Here is a 24,776-nt window from a genome sequence, read left to right as displayed (position 1 = left end):
TCATTTTGTCAAAACGTTTGTAACGCCCAGAAGGAAGCTCCTGAGTCCCCACAATATATATATATATATATATATATTCTTGATCAGCATCGAATTCTGAATCGATTTAGGCATATCCGTCACTCAATCTGCGTAACGTCCTCCTGATCGCAAAAATTAAGTTATCAGCTTCGAATTTGCGCACAGGTTGCTTTCGGCAACTGAGCCAGACCGTTGAAAGGGCCCGTGTAAGGTACCACGTAAAGTAAGAACGCCTCTACTTTTGACAAGGAAATAAAACTGATTTTCACTTGCTTCTCGTAAACTACTCAGATCAATCTGCAAACATATGAACACCTAATCTATTGGCAATGCTGTAACATCCTTACAAAAATGGAAAAAGTTGGCTTTTCCTAACTAGCACGATAGTATATCAAAATTTTATTTTTTTTCAATACCTTAATAACGCGCAATAACAATCTTCAAAAATCCCATAAATTATAAACTATTGGCCGGTTTCAAATTTGGAAAGCACCTAAGCGTGTCTGTCTGTTTGTCTGGTAATATCCGTTGTAAAGACTCTTCCGTTCGCAAGAAAGAAGATATCGCCCATAAATTTATAAAAGAATTGGGAAGTGATCTAAACTTTTCAAGGGACATGCTTGCAACACTCATGCGCCTGCAAACACCGGCGCCGGCAAACACTTTTCTTTTGAAAAGAGAATAAATCAGTCTATTATAGGGCATTAAAATGTAGTTCTTTTAGTTTTTTTTTGTCTTTTTAGGATAAGGTTGATAGGCATAACAGATCCGGTTACTCCCGAATATAATTTTCTTATTTGTTATTCCCAAGTTCATAAACTCTTTCGTCTGCTTACTTTGCTCTTACTGGGCATTGTGAATGAATGTGTGTGTAAAACTAGTTCCATACTATGTCTGTCTACGCACTAGAAAGAATTGCAGAGAGCGTGTAAAACGACTACAAAGCAAGGGATAAGCGTACAGTTTTTTTTTGTTTATTTGGTTGGACATATGCCATAGGTAGGGAAAAACACAACGCACCGCAACCCACATATATTGTTTTTTTTGCTATGCACCTAAGGTAGACGCGAATCTAATTTGAAAATAAATTTATTTGTTATAATAAACGCTGAAGTTCTTCAAGTTGACCACGGCTTCGTAAGGCGCATTGAAATCGAAACGAATATATTTAGTATAAAAACTGCTCGTATTTTAGCTACACCCGTATGTCTGTCTGGAAATGTTACCTTAAAAGCTTAACATTGGCTTAAGAACAATTAAGATGTCCACGCATTTATCTCTACCTTATCGCACGTACAAGCTGCTTAGACATCTTTCCTTTACATTGTTATACGTCTGCTATAGCAGATGTAATTATTTTGTTATATGATAAAGTTTAAATGGTCCAGGGACTCCATGCATAAATGTTTGTTCCCCTTGGCCTCGCTAAAAAGAGAGTGCATGTCAGCGAAGGCATGTCTTCATGCTGGCTCTCTTCCGATTCTACATTCACTATCGGTTAGTCCAGACCTAAGCAAGCACACATAGCAACTGTTGTATACTTTACCTATTCTTCTTTAACCCTTTGACTGAGTCTGATTTACAAACCGAACAAAACGCTCTGCTAGTTCGTGATTCAGTTCACGTTGATTTGTACCTTAGTTTTGTGTTTTTTTTATTCTTATATGTCATTTGCTTCCAAGGGACCATTCGCTGATTATACATATTGGAAGAGGTAAAGACCATCTTTTAATGGCTCGAACGCTATAAATCGGTGGCTTAGTGCGTTTCTAGGGATTATGCTCGCTATGACGGGAATAGACGCAAACGGGCATGTGACATAACTTGCTGCGTATGTCTGTCTAATGACGGGTTTTGCCTTCGCCTATGTATGTATGTAATGCAAAGTCAGTTCTTCTCTAACTTCGAGTGAACTTCGAATTTAACCTCTCCTTTGCTATGTAATTTAAAAGTCAGTTTGCGTTTACCTTTACCAGCGCTACACTTTGATCACTTAAGGGGTTTTCAAGGCTTATTCTAACACGCCTTCTGCCAGAGTTCGATAAGGATATCGAGTAGAAGAAAGGGGCTTACGACGTGATGCATCATTTGCTTGGCGCTGCCTTCCTGTTCTGTATTACATTCGAAGTCTAATGTTTTCTGACTTTGCGTGGAGTTCGGAATCTACCTCCCCCCACGCCTTAGAACTATTTATACAGTCGAATCTAAACTGAAAATAATTTTTTTTCTCTTCTTTGAACATTAAAAATAGGCATTAAATCAAAATCAAATGCGGAGCAAGAATAGGAATAAGTCGCAAAGGTATTTAAATTTACTCTCGATTTATTTGTAAACAAGCATAGGTGAATACGTTCGATAATTGCGCAATCGTTTTAATTATTCCATTAACGTTTTATTGCATGCAGTAAGACTTCATAAACAGCAATTTCTGCGCTTCGTAATGGCATGGCACTGAAAACAATTTGAACTGAATAATCTTTACATTACTTTAATGTAGAAAATAAATGCTTTACATAACACTTAGATAAGAATCATAATTCATCTCAGATCCGTAAATATATATGATACTTGTATCATTTCATTAAATCATTTAGTTAATGAAAGGTTTAAGAAAAATTTAAACAGATTTTAAAAATATTTACATATCATTTCAATTAATTATTATTAATATTTATTTTTTAACATTTATTGTTATTATATGTGTATTATGTTAAATAATTAATTGAGTGTTGGCTGTTGGTTGCTTGGTTGGTTGTTTGTGGCGTTACGCAAACACCTGTGCACAGGTTACATGCGTTTATTATACACTGGATTCTAAACTGAACAACACGAAGCTAACAACTTTATAATTTAGTTCAAGTGTCAACTGTTTTTTAGAAGTATTTTTTTTTTTTTTAACATATGTATGTTGTTATTGTTGTGACAAGCAGCTTGTCTTTGATGAATTATGAAAAATATGTTTAAAGAAAAAAGCAATCGACACACAGGCCGACACTTAAGTGCAATTAAAATTTTATGTGAAGAGAAAAAACAAATAAGAAAATTATATACATAGTTGACCGAACTCTTTATACCCATCATCGTTATTCCAAAAAAAAATACCAAAAAAAAAGGAAGAAAAGTAAAATTTCATACTCTGTGGTATTGATTTTCAGAAGAACAGTGGACAGGGTAAGTTAAGGTGTTCACGATTTTTTCTGCATAGGAGTGTGCACGCTGTAGGCGGTTCAGGTCAATGTAAACTTATAGGCGATATCTTCACTTTTGTGAACCGTAGAATGTTTACCGCAGAGATCTTCACAATTGAGCGGACGGACATGCTCAGATGCTTTTCGAATTTAAAACTGGCCAAGCATTTATAAGCTTAATGCGGTTCTGAACCTTCCTCCAGCACGTTATAAAGATTTTGAAAAAATACTCAGTATTATGTTAGCTAGGCGTGGTCATTTTTTTTCCTTTGAATGTACGTGTAAATGTTTGCAGATTTATGTGTTGTTGCAGTTTATGAGTAACAAATCAATTTTTATTCCTTTTTACTTTACGTAGTCCTATAGGCGTATCCTTTCAACGATTCGGCCCAACTTTCGATACAAGGACTTCCAATGCTTCTCCCAATTTTGAAGCCAATAGCTTCGTTTTCGCGATTAGGAGGATGTTTGTCACAGACATTACACAGAGCGACGGAGGGGTGTGCTTAAATCGATTCATAATTTGATGCTGATTTAAAATAAATATACTTTATGAGGTCTCTGGAGTTTCCTTCTGAGCGTTGCAAACATCTTGACAGAATGCGCATTCATCTTGCGGTGAAGGGTATAAAAGAACGATATGTTTACAATCAAATGAAAACACTTGTACGAAATGCTTGAGAGTTTGATTATTAAAAGAAAATTAATAGTGTTTTCCTACTTCCGAGTCAAGGCGTAAGTGCTCCTTTGTACTGGGAAGCAGTTGCTGTTTAGTACTTGCTTTTGTTTAGAACTTGTCGCAAAGGATAGAATTACTTTCTAACTACTCGTGGTAATCGTAACGGTACGTCAGGAGTAAACAATTTTTCTTGCATTGCTCAACTTTCATATGATCCAATAGACGATGAACTACGTTTATAGTCACGACAGATGTACAGCCAAGGGCACATAGATAGCGCAAATTTAAATTGGAACTTTAATAATAATTAATTTTTGGTTGACATCCTTCTTTCGCACTACTTTAAAGAAAATATTTATCGCAATGCCATGAATAGAACCAATTTTTAAATAAGAAAATTTTCAAACTTCACTGAAATCAATCATTTGAAGTAGCTTTGGTGAAGCGTATGATGCTCGATGCCTTAAACGCCATCAGGCCAGAATTTGCCACCATTTGAGGGATAAGAACCTTTTTCACCTACCATTTCCATACATAAACCATTTTTCATCGAGTTTGTCACCTCTAAACTGGGTCAAGAAGAACAGAAATAACTTTTCTCTCAATTAGGGAAGTAAAATATAGGTAATGGCCATGCCATAGACCTATGTCTAGTTCCTAAATCAGCCTAGTCATTGAAATGGTTTACTTTAAGGAGCAGTCTATAACTAGTGTAGTTTGGGGAGCAGATTCCATTTTACGATTTTCGGTAGTTCGGCGATTCAAGTTTAGATATTCTATCCTTAAATCATATATATTGCCGACATTCAACATGGTACACATAAAGTGCTATCGAATAGACTTCGAGATCTCTAAATATTTATGTTTTCGTTTAAAAATTGCACAACAATACTTACGTACGTCTGACGCCCTTTGTAACAACTTTCTAAAGAACGAATGAACATTAATTTATCATTTCTCTACCCTTCACTAAAAAAATAAAGATTTATTAGTTACGTCATTGCGCTTGTAGCATCTAAAAGTACATTTTCCCAAATACATGATGTATTGGGTATAAATATTTGCTCCCGAGCCCATACTCCGATCTAATTCGTTCTTTGTTTTATTTTTTTTTGCGTTGTTTTTTCTTCTTATTCATCTATTCGCAAAAGCAACTCAACATTTGGATCTTTACTAAGAAAACTTGAAGGCACACACGGTCCTCTTTAAAGTGCGTTAAAGCGATGACTATGTCTGGAAACTACATTAATGTAAGCTTAGAGCATACCTTTATATATTAAGTAATCTTTTGGAAAGTCATCGCGCAACACAATTTCTAAAAAAAAGAGATTTCAATTAATTTATTAAAGTGATCTGCCAATAAGAAGATAAGCAAATGTGATCGGCTTTTATAATATTTTTTAGATGGTAAGTGTCCACGATTCACCTTGAGATGAACAAAATATTCGAAATGGCATTTGTTTTATTTCCTTCTCCTATCGATTCGCACACAATACACTTAGTGGGTAATAAACCCTAGAGACAAACAATTCGATAACACAAAGCGTCTATTTAAACGTTTATTGAAAATGTGTAAATTTCTTTATTTTACCCTTGTAAAGGACACCGAAAATTATGTTGATTTTTTACACACACACTCACACACTCAAGCATACACACTTATACATTTTCACATTGCCCCATTATTATGTATATATATATATATATATATATATACATGTGTATGTAAACACTTATCGTAGAAAACAATTGCGGTTTCGCCCACACCACATACGAACGTATATCGACATACGTGCGCACATATTTCATACAAGCGTCGCTTTTAATGTTATTTATACGTAACTTTAGCCATTCGAAAACAGCTTGCATGTGCGTACATATATTGATGGTGTGAATGCGTGTGCATAGATCTTTGGATATAAGTACTCGGTGACAGTTGGAATTACAATTTTCACACATACTTCACATATATTGGAAATAATTTAAATTGTATTGACATTTTATCACCGACATCTACGACGACCATGAGTGGTTTAAAGTAATTGTTAAGCCTTGAACATGTACGTATTTTAAAGCCGTTAAGAAAACAACTCAAGTCAAAACTCTTAGACCGAATCTTTTCGGATATTTATTAAATAAATCGGTTATCCTTAACAAAAATCCATATGAATTTACTCTGACATCAGCGAATTTATTTTAATCAAGTTTTGAATCATTTCATCTACGTAGCATTTTTTATTATATTATAGTAAGGAAGAAAAATACTTTTAAACATTTTTTAGTTTCCCAGCTAATATAGACAGATTTATAACTCAATTTCATCTATAGAATTAAATTGTATTGACTTAAGTTAAATGAATTTCAATAACATACCGGCACATACAGCTTACGCAAGGACGGACGGGCGGACGAAGAAAGAAGATACGGACAGATGTACAAGAAGAGCGCGTAGTGCACAGAGGAAGACATAGACGGGCAGAGGAAAAGGCGAATGAAAGGGTATATGAATGGAAGATTAGATCGAAAAGGAGGATTTAAGAGAAAAACGAGTCGAAAAGACAGAGATTCGATTAAACTGATGGGTACGAGAATTATTGGTGATATAAATGCATGAAAGACAGGCCAGCACATGGACAAGATTACTTGATTGTTCTTTAATTGCGCTGGTAGCCGTCAACAATTTAACCGTTGAGACCATTGCAGCGCTTCCATATACTTTCGTCTTTAATTTCAATGTAAGCAAAACATAACTTGCTCCTTCCCCACATTTCCATCTAGAACCCGTCTTGAATCGTTCCCGCGATGTAAGAAACGTGCTATGATTGGCTGTTATTTCAAATAAAAAGCGGACATTAGTCCTGAAGGAGGGGCAATAAGGTACACATAATTCGAAAGATAGAATGACAAATGTATGGTAAGATAAAAGCCCGAGGGACACAAGAAGAAAAGGATCGACAGCCTTTAGTTCATATGAGAAGACGAACAAAAGCAAGCGATAGGACAAAGGAGTGAGAGAGTGCAGAAAAAGCTGTAGGAAGTAACGCAGGGATGCAGGAACCGGACTGAAGCCAATCAACTTAGATTAGGCAGACTCGACGTGACTCTACGAGGTGTTCAATGCATAAATGGTACTTGTCAGTTAACGATCTTCGTATACTATCGTATTCACTTGGCGTAGTGCGAATGCCATATTCGAGTGAAACGCGATTTCGCCTCAATACGTTTAGCCTTTAATAGAAAGCAATGACTAAGAAATTAAAAGATCCTAGACGATAGCATTAATCACTGGATTTTGGCTAATAATATCAACCAATCAAGAATGTTTACTAAGGCACTTGCGAGTTTTTCCTGCGGTCACAATTAATTGCATAAAGATATTACAAGTTTTGCGAATGGTAATGTTATCCTTTGTAAAATGAATGACATATAAAAACTCTATCTACTCCTTACGAACATTCTGCATGCATTTACGCATCTCACAAATGAATCGTAAAGATACCAAAGATAAACATGACATTCAAACTCTCATTCACATCGACCACAGTTCTAATGTTCTGCTTAGTCAGAGAGAGAGAGAGAGAGAGAGGGAGAGGGTTAATAACCACAATATACAAACTTTTATTTGAAATAAAATAACAATAAATTCAAATTTAGACGTTACAGTACAACATGAAAAAAAGAAAAGAAAAATCGTCGGTCGAAAGCATCTTGCTTGCTCCCTTTCCAAGATTGAAAGATACTCAAGATATCATATCAAAGCTTATTGCCGCATTGTGACTCACAGCTCTCATAATAAAACACATTTTACACTTTCTTTCGCTTACACAAAAACATCTGCTTATAACTAATTAAGACGAATCTTTGCTCAAACACTTATTACGATCAGTTATTTATATCACCCACAGAAGACAAGCACGCGCGTGTATAATTTATATAAAAAATTTTTCGAAAATAAGCACAGGTGCGCAATAACCATGCTTTAATGCTTACCTGTTAGGGTATGGCGATATAATAAGTTTGTTAGGTACGTTTGCAACATATAAGCGGGTTTCGATGCATAAGCAGATTCTTAAATAGGCGGATAGACGGTCAAGTGCACGCACGAAAAAGCAAATGGTAAGCTAAATGGACGATGGTTGAAAGGAGACGCAGAGACGGACGAATGCCCATAGGCGAACGATTGAGAAGACAGATGCCAGTAGCCAAACGAATGGATAGACGAAACAAAAAAGTGAGCAGTGGGACAAACGTGAGGTTCGGAAAAAGGGCCAAATAAACAAATCTACAGACACAGAGTTGCACGGACCGGGAGACCATGAAATGAAAAGATCAAACAGATATTTGGGTAGACGGATGAAAGAACAAATTAATGTATGAATAAAGGGGCGGTTATAAAGGTGAACTAATGCATCCATGCAAATGGTGGAAGGACCAACAGAGGGGTGATAACTGATTGCGGACAGATAGGTGGGGGAGGAAAGAAATTCACATAAATGAAATCCATCAATAAGCAGAGTTACACACAATAGGTTTGTTTTGAGACAATCAATTCGCACAATCCGCGCGATATAAATAAAATAGCAAAACAATCGTTATTGATAAGTGTCCACGATCCGACTAAAAGTAATTTTTTTTTCGTTTTCTCCGCATTCTATAAAATATATTTAATATTCATATTTATGGCTTGTTCTTGTTTTATGTATATTTATTTGAGATATTATAAAAACAACAACAACAACAACATTTCCGTACTTTGTTTCGGAAATTATTTTAACTGGTCTGACTTTGTACGTACGTGTGTGCACATGAACGCAGAAACGTGCAAGCAAACGTTAAACCCCATATATGGTGTGTGAGTGAACGGTAAAATATGTAAATTAAGGAAATCAACCTTTTAAGTTAAATGATTTAAATTTTTTTTTTTTTTTTTTTTCTGCAAGATTAATTAGTCATAATTTATATGAACAAAATGGGCGAAAACATGTGTCCCGAGGTATAAAACATTCAATCAAAAATGCTTTTCGAGCATTGATAGGAAACACAACAACAAAAATTTGAAACTAATCTAGCGGTTACAAGTCGTTTCTTAATACATGGTTAACTAAATGGTAAAACAATTTTTTTTTTTTTTTTATATTTATAAAAAATGTTTTGTTTATTTTAATTTTGTTAATTTGATAATATTTTTCAAGTTCACTTTCATTTGCTCGAGACAGAAGGGGACAGCGTGGAATATCTTTTCATCACAAGCGCACGATCGAAGGCACTACCTTTGACCGCAAGTGCTGTGAATTTCAATATTTGGCTTTAATTCTGTTTACTTTTAAATTATGTTATAAATTAATTAAAATGTCTCGTAACGATTTCTTCTTTTTTTTTTTTTCCTTTCAACAATGCAAATGTCGTGCGTTGTTGCGTAAGTAAACAGAAAATTTTCTATTAAAACTTTGTCAACAGTTGGCACTTACATACACGTTCATAATTGGCTCTCGTATGTATTTTTTTTTTTTTTTTTATTATTTTTCCTCCATTTCTTCCATTTCATTTCATTTTCCCTTGCTGTCTCTCGCTCTCGCTCTGTCTCTTTATTGCGCCCTACTCGCTTCCTTCTGAAAGTATTGCGAAACCATCAACTAGTAAATTTAATTATTGTCCAACGGTCATCAAAGGCTGGAAAAGACATGCAAGGATAGTGTTAACTATATTTTTTTTTTTTTTTACATTACAGAGAATAATAAATTTTGCTTGAAAGGGTTCTCTTAATTTTCTAAATCCTTTAAAGCTTCAAATTCAATTTATTCCTATTAATGGTGAAATAAGTTTTTCACTTAAATGTAAATTCATCCAAACAAATATTAATTATTGAATTATTTGTAAGAAGAAGAAGGGTTACATCAAACGATTCTAAATATTCTTTTGTAGACGGGGTAAGGAGTTTTTTCTTTTTTCCAAGTGAAAAAATAGAATAGCGCGCTTTACGTGTATAGGTGATTGACATAAATTTTTCAATCAATTTTTGGAGTTTTCAAAGTTGGAATAAATTTCTTTTATTTATTTATTTTATTTATTTATTTTTTTATTTTTTTTTTGGATAACGCACAACTTATGTCTATGTAAAACTCATAAATTAATCTGGCAAGACAATCATGTGAAGTTTGCTTTTGCAATCCTATAAAGATCCTAGTATCCGAAATGAGGGAATGGGTGTTAATACACTATTTGCAAGTCATCAAGTAGTATTAAATATCAGCTGCAGAGTTACAGACTCCCCGCACTTAATGCATTGGTTTACGTCAATTACCAAGCAGAAGCCAACATCTTACGAAATATTTTCAACTAAAATATGCTAAAGAACGTCACTCTGCCCTGTGGCTATACAAAGTAAGTCCATGCTGTGACTTGAAACTCCACATATATACTAAAAGTTAATTTTTCAATTGAAAGAACTAAAATGGAAAACATAAATTTGGCTTAAGATAATATCTTGGGATGTTTTCGATTAACGATTTGAATAGATTTCCACTTCACTTCAAGTTTTTAAAAAGAATATATGCCGATAAGTATGCAGCATGAACTTTAACAAATTTCGTTTTATTTACATTTTCGATGCATATTCATTTGCGTTATACATATTTGATAAAATTAATATACTTTCCGCAAATGGAAGTTTTAATATTTAAAGTTAATATCCGAATTTAGAATATTTTGAATTATCTATCCAGCGTGTTATATATGAGAGAAATAGTTTGGTTTAGCTCGAATAAATAAAAACCGAAAACTTATTTTTTCCGCTCAAAATTTTCTATCTTATCCAAATTCTATTTAAATCCATTCCAATTATCCGTAAACAAGTTTTTTTTTAAAACTTACATGTCAGAATTGTTCGTGTGTTGGAACCCTTCAACAGAAATGACTTGACTTATCTTGTTACCATATCCCAGACCACTTGCTCTACAAATTTCTATTGATATAGGCAGCACTCAGAAAGGCTTAAGATGGACACGCCTATTATTTAGCCGAAAGTCATCCTACATCGATCTTAGCTTGCCCGTCCGCCTGTTCGCTTTGTTTTGAGATGTTCAACATACTTGACCACAATTGTTGAAATATTTGATGAAATGAAATGTTTCGGCCACTGCCCATATAACGCCTTATTTTAAAGAAACCGTTACATGAATGACTTTAGTGTGGTGTAGGGTATTTAAAGATTGGCTATAGTCTAGTGTTTTTACTTGTTTTTAGGTAGTACATTGTAATTATTCTAAATTAATTAATTTAATTTATTTATTTAAATACATTTTTTTTTTTTAAATTTAATTACCTAAATTTATTTAAATTAGCACATTATAACTAATAACATAATTTAATCTGTTAATCTATTAGTCTATTTAAATTAATTATTAAAATTAATTCGTTTAACTTAACTATTTTATTTAGTTTAATTATGTTAATTAAAATTTAATTTGTAAAAAAAGGTCCGCTGAAGCAAAGCTACAAATTATTGCACCCCATTTGAAGTTGTCCCCGATCGTTTGCTTACTACTGTGCAAGCTTTCGATGTAGTCATCTTCACATTTTTCGTAGATCGATGAAGACGTAACTTTTAGCTGCATGCAATTTTCTCTTTGCCTTCAACTGACTTTTACGCCGAAAGGCGAAAGCTCGTGCGGTAACAATTCACGTGCTTAGTCGGTAGTGCTGGTACCTGCTTGTCCATACCGCTTGGCCGGCTTTTTGCTAAAAACTTTTGCTCTAAAATATATGGGTTGACTTTTTCTAGAACCAATCATGCGCCTATCAATCTCACGCCTTAGACATCAGTTATGACGAGTCCTATGAAGATTAGCCGATACCTTATGCTAACCATACAAGTGTTATTCTACGATTTATTGGGCATCAGATACATTATTTTGTTGGTGCTTTTGCTAATTGTACGGTCAGGTTTTAAACTTTTCTGAACTCTTTATCCGATCTATAAGGGTTTGTTTGCGACATATAAGTTGCCCCATCGATTTTTAACAACACTTTTTACGACTCAGTGCAAAAAATTTTACTTTAAATACAAAAGTGAATGAAAAAATTCTATTGAAACGATTTCTTAATTGCAAAAATCGCAGAGCCCACACATGAATGTTTATTAGCATATTTCTCCCGGTTTGGACCGCTTTCAGTACACACCAAAATTTAATTGTACGTATTGTAGAGTAATTATTGTCATCGCAACTTACAGAAAAAAATTATAGCGCAGTCTTTTAAGCTGCCCTTTAAAATGAAGGCTTAATACGTTAAATACATAAGCAGTGCAGTTGTTACTTACTGTAAAGGATGCGATACATTTCTTTTTCTTATCTTTTTTGTAATAAATTTTTTATACTTTGCAGGTAATTGAGTAGAAATTCTATCAACATTTAGGGCCGCTCAATTGTAACGATAAATGTTTGATTTTTTTTTTTTTTACTTACTCATCGCAATGGCCAATAGGTACACTTGAGACCTTATGTTACTATTAAGACATTTGCCTATAGTATAAAGAAAAAAAAAAAAAAAACGTTTGTGTTTTTGTTTGTGTTAGCATTTACTAGGCCGATCTAGAAAATTGTCACATTTCAATGTTAATTTTATTACACTTTTGCCCATAAATTTTAAGACACAAGCCGACTAACATGAACAGAATTTTTAAGATTTCTCTCTTCTCCATACCCTATGAATGCTTTCAGACACAATTCAATTCGCTTTCCTCTCCAAGTTCGCATTCAAAGGTGAGTGGTAAACAAAATTTATCAGGTTTATTTGCTACACCTAGAGAAAAACTCCACAAGGTATGCAACACTTTCCTTTATTAAGGCATTGAAAGGTTTACGAACATCTTTTATTTTCGTAGACAAAAAACTGAAATTCTCCTTCCAGATCTTTGGCTTAGAGGGGGCTTGCTTTTGCAGATCACCTCGATTTTATCTTTTCTTATCATCACTATAGGCTCAAGACTTTACAAGATAATAAAAAGATGAATATTAAAAATCAAACAGAGACAACAATACCTGTTAATGGTCAAATCTAATGAAAATGTCTTTAGTTTGTGAAGCTGGACCGAAGATATAGAAGGTATAAAAGATTCGTTTTAAAGTTAATGCAGTATGCAATTTGCTGTATGCCTTAACTAAAAAGGAAATTGAAAAAGAACGTAAAAGATGAGACAAAGAAACAAACACACAAAGACTATGTTGCTTTCCGAGTAGTCAAAGAAAAGCAAAAAAGGTTAAGAAGAAGTAATTTTATTAGGCCAATTCAATTACACTTTTCATTTCAACATAAAAGAAATAGACCGAGAAAACAAAAACAGAAGGATTGTATAAAAGTAATAAAAACAATCCTTAACAACAACTATTTGTTCATTAATTGAAAGGCCTTTAGAAGAAATGTGCTCGTCCAACAACAGACCAAATTCAGTAATAGTGGTTGTGAGCTTCAAAAGTAAATTTCAAACTTTTCCTCTAATAAGTTCTGATCACTTTTTGTGAGCCTTTTCTGGTTTCTTGGGGACGTATCTGAATGAAGACGCTCATAGTAAAGCGAAATGCTTCTGCAAATATATAGGTTAGCAGTTAAATGAACACTAGGCTACTATGTATTTTTCCGAGCGTTAAACCATAACTAAATACCCCGCATCCACAGTTTAGTGTAAAAAATGTTCGTAGAGGCAGCTAAGCCGTACGTAAAAAACAAACGGTGGAACGTACACCTCCGCGAAGTAATTGCCAAACATTCTATGATATGTAACACTGGCGCCTTACCTTGTCTAAAATATAATTGTTGTAAATTGGGTAATATATTGAGAGTATTATTTTGTTATCACTTTATTTATCTAATTAAAACAGAAGCTTATTTAACCATGTAATGGAGGAGCCCTTGTCATCTTACGGGAGGATTTTTTTTACTTCCATCTCGATATTTTTCCCCAAATCAATTTTATGAGATCTTGGTTAATATTTTTGTAATATTCTAAGCTGGTACAAATAATAATTTAAAGCTTTTCTGTCTATTTTATAGGCGTTCCTGTAGGTGGGCGTTTATCTCACCTAACCCAGCTATAGCAGGATTTCAGTTTTCTGTTGCAATCATTGCAACCAATAGTCGGCAGATAGGCGGGCAGGTAGACAGACATGTGAACGGACAGATATATTACGTAGGACAGTAACCCTGAAAGAAGACTTTTCTCGTCTCTGAGCTCTTGTCAAGAAACCTATCCACAATATTTCATTGTGCAGATTCAGATCATTACTGCTACGCTATTATATAATATATAGTATATTATATATATATATACAATATATTATATATATACTTATATATATCTACTTATTATATATATATATATATATATATATCTACTTTATTGCATCTGTAGTATGTGAATCAATATGTTTTCAAAGAAAGAACAAATCTACAAGTTTACGCCCATCTTGATTGGGGGCACAAAAAGAAAAGAAAAGCGAAAATTGCAAATACCGATATTCATAAGAACTTGTTGACTAAGTCTTTTTATAAATAATTTTCGATGAAATATGTTTCAGGGAGATCGAAAAATTTTCAAAAATATATTTTATTTAGTTTCATCCAAACCGTTATGCCAGTAGAATGGTGAATTATTATATGTGAGATAACAGAATAAATCGTTGGGAATTGTATGGGGATTTTGAAGGGAGAAGCATACTGCTGTGCACAAAAAGTAAGACCAATTTCTTTTTTATCTTATCTTCTTCATGGCAAGCTGATAGTCAGAAATTATCTCCTCGCATACACACATTGTAAAAATTGGAAGAAATTTGAAAAATAGATCTGTCACAATGCTACTAATTTGAAAAAAAAAATTCTGATTTAATTCAATTTGAATATTCGTTTCACTTTTTGTACTCAGTATTATCGGCACAGTATTGTCAAATTTTTTCCAAAAACCAAAAGTAATCCCTACGGCCAATTAATTCAAATCGAGGCAAGTGGCTCTCTTCTGGGATCTTCTAATGCCATGAAATCACTGAAATGTCTAAGAAAGCATAACTAGACTGAAGAAAACTATGAAAATTTCGCTAGAAATACGCATTTGATTGCAACCGTGTCTATGTGTCACTCAAAAAAAACAAAAAAAACCCTTAAAGCGAACGTAACGTTGATGAGTTTCACAATCATTTAGTCGCACAAATTGTCTGACTATACGCATTTTTTATTTTTGTTTATCTTCCCATCAAAAGATAAATTCACTTGAATCCTAATATCGATCCGAGAAAACATATGCAGCAGTGGGAAACTATTAATTGACCTGCTGCTGATGCTGCTGCTGGTTGAGCATTTAAATGAATGCAATGCTAATCTCATCAATTAAATCTTAAAAGGATATCCTCGGGCAACCATACAGACTCTCTGCAATGCAATTAACAACTGATTAGTGGAAAACGTATGAAAAAAAAAAAACAACAATAACAACAACAACAGCAAGAACAACGAGACGAACAAGAAAGATATATACAACAAGTGGACGCTTGCAGATAATTCTAACACTGCAGGATATCTATTTAACGGTATACGTGATTAAATGATGAAGTGGCCATAGTAGTGGCCAATAAAGGAGAACGTGCTTAAGGAACTCTTCAATTTATCATATAAAACAAAAAACAATATTGCCGTAGCATTTAAAGCGACATTGTGTACGTGTGCGTTTGTTCAAGTTTTAAGTGAACGCTTAAAACAAAAACAAAAACACAAACATGACAGATCTTCAGGGAACTACTCTAGATTCCGTACTATTTCACTCACCGTATTATACATATTGTATGTTGTTTTTAGTCTATACTGGCTGTTTGACACCGAGCTCACACTGGCTAATGCTAACCATGCCATTGTTATTGCTAACAAACCATCAACGGTAACCGCTAACAATGGTGAGGTCAACGCAACATTAAATACGAACAAGAACAGCCCTTATCTCATTTCATTCCATAACACCTTGGACAACGATACATATTCAATTGAACATAAACCATATAACAATGAAATCACTTCGACGTCTTTATTTGCTAATAAAGTTATTACCACTACCTTTACTCTTGCCACGACTACCTTATCGACGACAAATAATACGGCCTTGAATTTATCCATTTCTCGAGTAGTACACCAGACACACGATATACCACAAATTCCCCCCTATATACGTAATACTGCCATGAGCTTTTGCATAATCATACTGTTGCTGGGTGTCATCGGGAATGTTATGGTAAGTACGTATACATACGTATATACATATTTATGCGTATGTGTATGTTTACTTCTTGATATTATTAAATGGATTTTCTATGTTTTTACGTAACTATCACTTTAAACAATGCAGGCCTACTGCTAATGCTCCCCGTCTCCGTCTGTTGATAAGTTGTAATTATCATCACCAAAGGATGCGTGTATAGTTAATCTCTCACTCGTTTTGTAACACTTAGCTGTCAAAATTATCTAAAAAATTTCAGACGACAGAAGAATTCAGAATAAGCGAAAGTTTGTAATCAAATTTTTTTTTTTTTTTTTAATTTTAATTTACTCCTTCCATTGTCGAACTCTTTGTCTTTCTGTATGTGCACCTCTCCGTCTCTGTATGTGCACCTCTCCGTGGCCTTTCCCCCTCGCTGCTGTGGTTATTGAATTCGCCATCGCGGCTGTTTATCACACCTTCCAATTGCCTATCCATTTTTTTGTCTGTCCCTATGTACATTTTGTTTTGTTTGTTGTCTATATGTCCACCCGTCTCTTCGAATGTCTGTTAAGCAAAAGTAATGTTTTTGAAATTTTTCTTCCATAACTTTTAACTGGAAAGCAAAATACAAAGTAACAATTAAACAAATTCGCCAGCCTCATCAGAGAAAATCCAAAAATAAGACGAAAGCGCTTCAAATTAGGAAAAACAATTTTCTCTTTTATTTCTGTGTTCACAAGAAAAGGAAAGAGTTCTACTAATTCGACCGTTTCTTTCACGTTTTCCAAATTCAAAAAAATGTATTTGCAATTTCTTGAAATGTATGGATGTCGATGGTCTGTATTCCTTAATTTTTATATCCACCAAGCAAGGATAAGTATTTACTAAGTTAGTTCTTTTGTTTACAGTTTGAGAGATTTCTTTCTGACTTGCGTTTGTTCTAATTTTCATAAATTCTTTCACTATTTATAGGTTCCCGTTGTCATTATCAGGACGAAGGATATGCGAAATTCTACGAATATATTCCTAACCAATCTTAGTATAGCCGATTTGCTTGTATTATTAGTTTGTACGCCAACAGTATTAGTTGAATTAAATACAAAACCGGAAACCTGGGCATTAGGCCCGGAAATGTGTAAGTAGTGACATTGTACGTACTATTATTCATTCATTTCCAAATTCTTACATCCAAAAATACTAAACAAAGATGACATAGATCTTGCATAATGATATGATAGTCAGCTACGACCAGAGGAATTGGACAAAAAAAATTTAAATTAAAACCAAAATACTTTAAATTGCTTAGATTGACTACTCAACTTATAGGCTCAACTGGAGCTTGAAAAGGGGTTTGGTCGATCTACAAATACACCTACAGTAGATGCAAAATAGAACCCAATAACACTAACATAATGTTTGCAACATTTCCGGGACTAGAGAATTGTTCCGATTTCATTTAGGCTTGCAAGCCCTAATGGCTAGTGCTCGTCCTATTTTTCATTCCAGAATTTTTTTCTTTTGAGGCTCGATTTTGAGGCTCGGTTGATGGATAAATTATTATCGTGCATAACTTATCGAGAAACTCGATTATTTTTGTTAAGTACGTCCTGTCCTCTGTCTTTTTTGATCCTAAATAACTTTTGGATAAAGCTACGCAACCTTAATTTAACTACTTCCAGCTTATATATATGTATATGCCAGCGATATTTCCATTTATTTTGTTTACTTTTTCTAGGTAAAGCTGTACCTTTTATAGAACTAACTGTTGCACATGCCAGTGTCTTGACAATACTGGCCATTTCCTTCGAAAGATATTACGCAATTTGTGAACCTCTAAAGGCCGGCTACGTCTGCACTAAGACTAGAGCAATAATTATTTGCGCTTTAGCTTGGGCTGTAGCCGGTTCTTTTACCAGGTATGCTATCAATTCTTATAATGCTTCAGCATTACGTTGCATGACAAATAGTTTCGCCTATGTTTTTAATTTATTTGCTTTATTCATAATGGCGGTGATGGTCTTCACGGTAAAAATTTTTAAAATTCACTTTGCATGGTTTCATGGGAAAGCTTTACTTATTTGTTAAATCTCATCTCCGCGTTTTAAGACAAAGACAACAATGAAAAGTAAATCTAGAAAACGGGCAACATGTCGGACCTACGCGTTCCGTATAGTTACTGTGATAACTTTGAAACGGTTATAAGGGAGATGAAGCGACCGAAATGAACGAATTCACCGTAGAATGTCTTGACGATAGTGTTTCTTAGCTGCCCGCAAATAATTATAAAGTCGGAAAGACGGATACAGGGAGACGTTGTTGTACTTAGTAACACAACATGAAAAAGACGTTATGTGGAGTTATTCCTTGTGATCAAGACAAGTCCTTTTGAAAATCTGTCCGCTTAGTTGGGTCAAATACAACGCAGTATTAAAACTTTACCCGACCTTGCGAACTCCGCTAAAAATCGCAGTCAGTGTGTCAATCCGGTGCATAGGGTCAATGACTTCTGTGGTACGAGAGTAACTCTAGTAAGAACATTCCTGCAATCGATTTTCTTATGATCTGACACAAATATCAACACTCACCGCAACTAAGCAAGCTTCCATAGTTGTCCGCAAATACAAAAGACCTGACCTATAGATTCCTATAGATTATTTCGGTTTGTTCGAACAGTGCTCCTGTTGCGGACAAGGTATGCGTAGAGACTGGCACGCAAACCAGGAGACCGACATACCAGCAGACAAACATACAAGCGTACAGGCTTTTAAGCAAACAAACATACGAATTCGTAGGCAGATAGACATACGGACGGACGCAAATTCAAGTACACCGACCGACAAACAGATGGGCATAAAAGAGAACAGACATATACACACACAGACATATAGAGACGGACATATAGACAATCATCCAGAAATATATATATGTGGATCGGCATACAGGCGGACAAATATACAAACAGACAGAGAGTCTAACAAGCACACAAACGTATAGATGAAGCGACAAGATGGCTTTGAATCTACATTGACTAAAAGACATTTTTCGAAGCTTTTAATGCTTTTTTCGCGTCGACCCTAAGGATAAGGCCGAATATTAGTAATGGATATAAAAGCCTGACTGACTACTTGATTAATTTACCTGAAAAATATGTTTCGCAAACTAAACCGAATATACCTTAACATTATGGGAGATGGACATAACTATTTTGACAAGGCTCTTATATTCGCCAATAATATTTATTTGTTGTTTGTTTATTTGCATACATTTTTTGTATATATATAAAAATTCTTAACTTTTTTTGCCCCCTTTTGCCTATATTTTGGAATAAAACTCATTTATATGCTAATCAAATTCCTGTATGTGTAGAACGAAAACAAACCAGAGACATGTAAATAAAAAACAAAAGTGAAATACAGAGGAGAAAAAAACTAAAAAAGATCTTTATAGCTGCTTATGGGTCCAGATAAAAATCACAATCATTGCTTAGATGTTTGTCGAGTGTTTTGTGTTGAAATTTTAATATTTGCGGCATTAAAAGTAAACCACATTTGATTTTGCCCCTGGGGGTCGTTTAAAATGCTTATGAAACGTGCTCGCTACGCTTAGACATGTCTAGATAGCGTGCAAACTTGAAAAATAAAAAAAATCATAAACGAAACTCCGGTAATTTACACGTTACAAACATACATACATACATACATAAAACATTTTGTTGTTTTGTTTGTTTATATACAAAGAAAACTGGTTGAAGCTTGAAAGAAAACAATACGAAATTCGACACGTATTAGGTTAAAGTATCAGGACCTTGACAAATCGTCTTCTGAGCCTTCAGATTAATAATAACAAAATACTTGACGAATCTTTCTTCAATTCTGAAAATATTTCAAGTTAACAATAATTTCGAAATTATTTTAAGTAATAACCGTTCAAGGGCTCTGAGATTCACCAGCGATTCAAACATTCTTCAAAACAATTTTCATTTTTCTTATTCAGTTATTATCTCGTTGAAGCTTCCAATTACAAACGAATCCGATGCTTCCACTGTTTCAGAATATATCAGAATGTTGAATAATTTCTGGTTATTTTTCAAAGAAAGAAAGAAAGCCCAGCTACCAGAGTACGCAGAGTATTATAAGAAACTGAAATCAATCTCTAGTTTTTCCGAAGATCGACTTCTTTGTCGTTTGTGAGAAGCGTTCTTCTTAACCGAATGATGGATCAATGGTGATGAACAGCGGATGCAATACAATATTCAAAGTCCAATTAACTACCGAGAAAACCAGTTACATCTAAGATATGGCAATGGCGCCCCTTTCGGGGACACTCGTTGGATGTGGTGTATTTTGTATATGCCTCTCTATCGTTAATGTTAATGATCAACCTACACTAGACCATGAGTTTTTTCGATTTCGTCACCATTCACATGATCTTCCCTCGTAAAGGGGAACGTTTTTTTGCTTCGGTGGAGAGGTCACCTTAAGCACATTTGAAGCTTGCAGAAGCCGTCACGTGTACGTCTCGTCGGGATAGCTTTTACTCTCACAGTCGGTAAATGCTTATAGACAAACTAATGCCATTTCCTGCAAAGATAGGTGAAAATTTGTTTCTATATCCAGCAAACAAGCGTTTCTCGTTAATTACTTCATATAGAGTCGTGAAATTGGGCGCAGATATCAGGGAAAATCTTTCGACATTTTGATTGCACATAACATTATTATTAAATAGGATCCCTGGCAAGTCTAACAAGTGCAACAGCAAGGATTGATGTAAATGATTTAAAAAAATGTGTGTGTGTGTATGTATGCCTCAAGCTAAGTGAGCGAATAATTCTATTTTATAGGTGCATTGTGTATGTGTGCGCTTTTATTTTTGCTTTCTTTTCTGTCTTTGAGCATATCTGAGATTAAGTTTTTTTAATTTACTCTTTTGTCGTCATCCATTTACCGTTTTCTGTTAAGTGCACCTGAACATATTTTGTTTAATTATTCGCCTCGTCTTTGTTAACTTTTCTTCCATTTGAATTTGAATTATTTTTTTTAGTCCCATCGTCTGGGTGGCCGAGTACAAATATGTGGACTACGTCGATGGAACAGTGGTAGCTATTTGCGTTACTCAAGCTATAACCAGTTGGGCGGTGGCGTTCTTCATAATGACTATTTCGCTCTTCTTCGTCTTGCCCTTAATTATTTTAATCGCCTTATATGGGATTATAGCTAAACGACTTATCTCGAATAAAGGCTTAATGATGCGTTTACGACCCACAAAACCGGAATTGAGTTTAAAGGCGCGTAATCAAGTCGTTTTAATGTTGGGAGCAGTAGTATTATCATTCTTCTTATGCCTGCTGCCATTTCGACTGCTTACCCTATGGATTATCTTGGACTCGGAACAAAGCTTATACGCTATAGGAATCGAAAGTTATTATAAGCTTTTGTATTTTTGTCGCATTATGATTTATCTAAATTCAGCGATTAATCCTATACTTTATAATTTAATGTCGACGAAATTTCGTAAAGGTTTCTATAAATTGATTCACACCGTATGGAATTGTGTATTCACGTTAATATCGTGCGATCAGAGAGCAAGAAGAAAACGTTCGAACACCAACACTACCGCAACGGCAAACACCAGCTCAAATACCGGCACGACTACAACCCAACAAAATACATCTTCGAGCATTTTGTCGCGCAGCTCGAACCGTTGCGCCAGCGAAGATGGCGACACACGTTCACGCAAACAACTAAACGTGCAACCGCCTTTTGGTGCAGATTCTGAAATGGCGACTATGCTAAATACAAACAAGGATGATTGTCCAGCAGCTACAATCCTCGCAGCCGGTTTACCCCCTTTTAAATTATGTGCTCTTCGCAAAAATCGCTTATCGTCGCCGCTACCAGCAGCATCACTATCGCAGCATAACAGCATTAACTCGCAGCAGTTGAAAGCAACTAAACAAATTAGTTTTGAAGAAGTTGTGGAAACGGAAGATAATGCTTAAACGAAATCCAATGTAAATAATAGAAGAAAAACAATATAATTTAAATAATATAATTATTTTTGTGCACAAATGAAAGAAAACAATCATATAATAAACGCTTGAAATGTGTAGTAAAAAGAAAAAACCCCAAAAAAAAAAAGAGACAAAGGAAGAAGAAAATGAATTTTGTATTTTCAATCAGTGTATATCGCACGTTTAAAGGGACATGAAGGATGCTGATCGGAAAGTTTGTTCATTGACGCGTCTAGCTTCTATAAAGGCGAGGATATCATTACAAGAAATTATTAAATAACTGATTTTATAAAAATTTTATCAAAATCATTTCAATTGTTGTTGTAAAGTTTGTTCAGAAATATTAGGTATAGCGTTAGGTAACGCAATTAGAAGGCATACGAAAACAGCGAAAGAATTTTTGTTTATGGTTTAAGAGAAAATCAAAAAACTTCCGCAGGCACTGGGTATTTCGAATAAGAAAGACGACAGAGTCCTTTATAGGCGGAATGAAGCGCAATTTTCTCCATAGAATACTGATGCCTCAGATAGAAAAGAATTTATGGCAGATCTGCTCTACACATAGATAAAAAGCAAAATATTTTTTTAAAAAAAAGTTTAGGTTAGATCTTACCACAAGTTCCTGTAGAAATTGAAAGATTTTATTTGAAAAAAAAAAAGAAAAAAACGGAAGAAAATTATATTCGCTCGTGACCGAAATTTTTATACCCATAACCGTTATCCTCGAAGAGACTAAAAGAAAAGAAAAAGAACAAAATTTTCATATTCTACAAGGTTGGGTGAGCGCAGTTGATTTTCTCTTCTTTTCAGAAAAGCAGAAAGCAAAGGCGTTGCAAGCGTGCCTTTTGACCAATTTGCCTCATTTTCAAATTCTCTTGTGTGCTTATAGGCGATATTCTCACATTTCAGAACGGAAGGAAGCGTAACACTCTTACTGGACATTTTGGCAAACGGACAGATGGACAGACTAACGAATGGACATTCTTGATTTTAAGATGTCCAAGAATCTATGCACTTTGTGAAATTTATGCACATCATGAAGTTTGCTCCTGCGTGTTATAAGGGTTTTAGAGAAAATTAACTTTTGATTCAGTGTTAGAGTGTGTAGGCGTGGCCAATACAGGTACTACATCAAGATCCATTTCAAATTTTTGTACATTTATCTGCTGCAGTTTATAAGTAATGAGCAAAAAACCTAATTTTGATTCCATTTGAAAAACGGAGGTGTGTTTAGTTTAATATGGGCGTGTCCTTCGACCGATTTGGGTTATTTTCAATTCATTTCAACTTTCGTACACAAATTCCCAATGTTCCCACGGATTTGAAATCAACAGCTTCAATTTTTCAGCCAGAAAAAGGATTACAATCGACATTACCCAGGATTAACGGACCTGCTTAAATCGATTCAGAATTTGATGCTAATCGCAAATATATAGACCTGGTGGAGTCTCCCAAGTCTCCTTCTGGTCATTGAGAACGTTTTGATAACACGAATATACGTCCATCCTCCGCTGATGGGTTTAAAAATGATGGGAAGGATTTGGAAAAATTCCTATCATCTTTTTTTAATGTTCAAGGAAAAGTCTCACAAACTTATCAAGTATAAAAGAAGTTAATTTAAGCCTTATCTTATAAGTTTATGTGAAAAGGCTTTCAAAAATTTACATAAATTTTTTACGTTAGCTGAACTTTTTTTTAAATTTATGCGTTAAGCAGCAACAACAGGTTCAAAGTAAGAACATTTCAAAAAAAAAAAAACATTGAATACTTTTCAACCGATTAAACCGGATGACGACTATGACGATAAGGAAGCTGTAAAAACGATAAAATATCGCTCTTTTCACATTCAATAAAGATTATTGACAGTTTGTATGGGTGTGTATAAAAGAAAAAAACATGCTTACTATAACAAATATAACAATACTCGCACTTAATAGCCTTGTAAAAGTCTAGATTGTGTTCTCTTCGGTTTATACGAATTTCAATTTCTTTTGCTAAAAATTGTGCGTTAGTGTGTTGCCAGAAAAGTTATGGCGCTCGCTCACGTATCCTATTTTCTTTACTGATGAATCGGATGAACTTTTTTGTTCTTAAGCAACTTCATAAATTAAGATTAGGCTTAGAGCCGGCAACATTTAGCTAAAGCTAATCAAAGACGAAGTTAATCGAAGAAAAAGGTAGGAAAACAAAAAGTTAATCTTGAAGCTTTTTATTTTTCGGTTGGCGGAAGAACTTGAAAACTTGAAGAAATCGATCCGTAGGTTCATTTATAATTGATGTGAATCTGGGTCTTGATACGGAAGAATTCTTCCGCTGTCTATGTTATTAAATATATCTTTCGGGAATTTTTTTGTTCATCCGTAAATACTCAGATAGGGTATGACGGATGCGTTGCTTATAAAATATGTGGTCTCATGTTTGTGTTTAACTCAGGCTTTGCCTCCATCATAGCCTAGTACGTGTTCGGCTATAAGACGCTTAAGCTTATGTTACTTGTTACATAGCTATCACGATGATGATGAACTTTATCTTTTTTTTTTAAGCACATTCAAATATATGCAAAGATATTTTAATTATATATAAAGATAATCGATTTCAGGATTTAATGTCAAACGATGTGAAACCATGAATTTATCTCTCCATTTA

General features: G+C 34.4%; 1 protein-coding gene across 1 annotated transcript; it reads left to right on the top strand.

Moving 5' to 3' along the window:
- The first annotated feature begins 10,231 nt into the window (after positions 1–10,231).
- Positions 10,232–22,243, top strand: LOC119638811 (growth hormone secretagogue receptor type 1). Its single transcript, XM_038035838.1, has 5 exons — positions 10,232–10,269; positions 15,727–16,153; positions 17,093–17,255; positions 17,856–18,036; positions 21,161–22,243. Exons 1-5 carry the CDS (start codon positions 10,232–10,234, stop codon positions 22,116–22,118), a joined length of 1,767 nt encoding a protein of 588 aa, XP_037891766.1. The 3' UTR covers positions 22,119–22,243.
- Positions 22,244–24,776: the final 2,533 nt, after the last annotated feature.

Source organism: Glossina fuscipes, unplaced genomic scaffold, assembly GCF_014805625.2.
Source record: "Glossina fuscipes isolate IAEA_lab_2018 unplaced genomic scaffold, Yale_Gfus_2 110, whole genome shotgun sequence".
NCBI classification, from domain to species: domain Eukaryota; kingdom Metazoa; phylum Arthropoda; class Insecta; order Diptera; family Glossinidae; genus Glossina; species Glossina fuscipes.
This window is presented reverse-complemented; position numbering and strand designations above follow the sequence as displayed.

Bases quoted from the DNA above. Each gene is read 5' to 3' on its own strand.
- LOC119638811 (XM_038035838.1), top strand. From the start codon at position 10,232: ATGCTAAAGAACGTCACTCTGCCCTGTGGCTATACAAA. The intron at 10,270-15,726 runs GTAAGTCCATGC...TGTTGTTTTTAG, and splicing joins CTGCCCTGTGGCTATACAAA to TCTATACTGGCTGTTTGACA. The intron at 17,256-17,855 runs GTAAGTAGTGAC...TACTTTTTCTAG, and splicing joins GGCATTAGGCCCGGAAATGT to GTAAAGCTGTACCTTTTATA.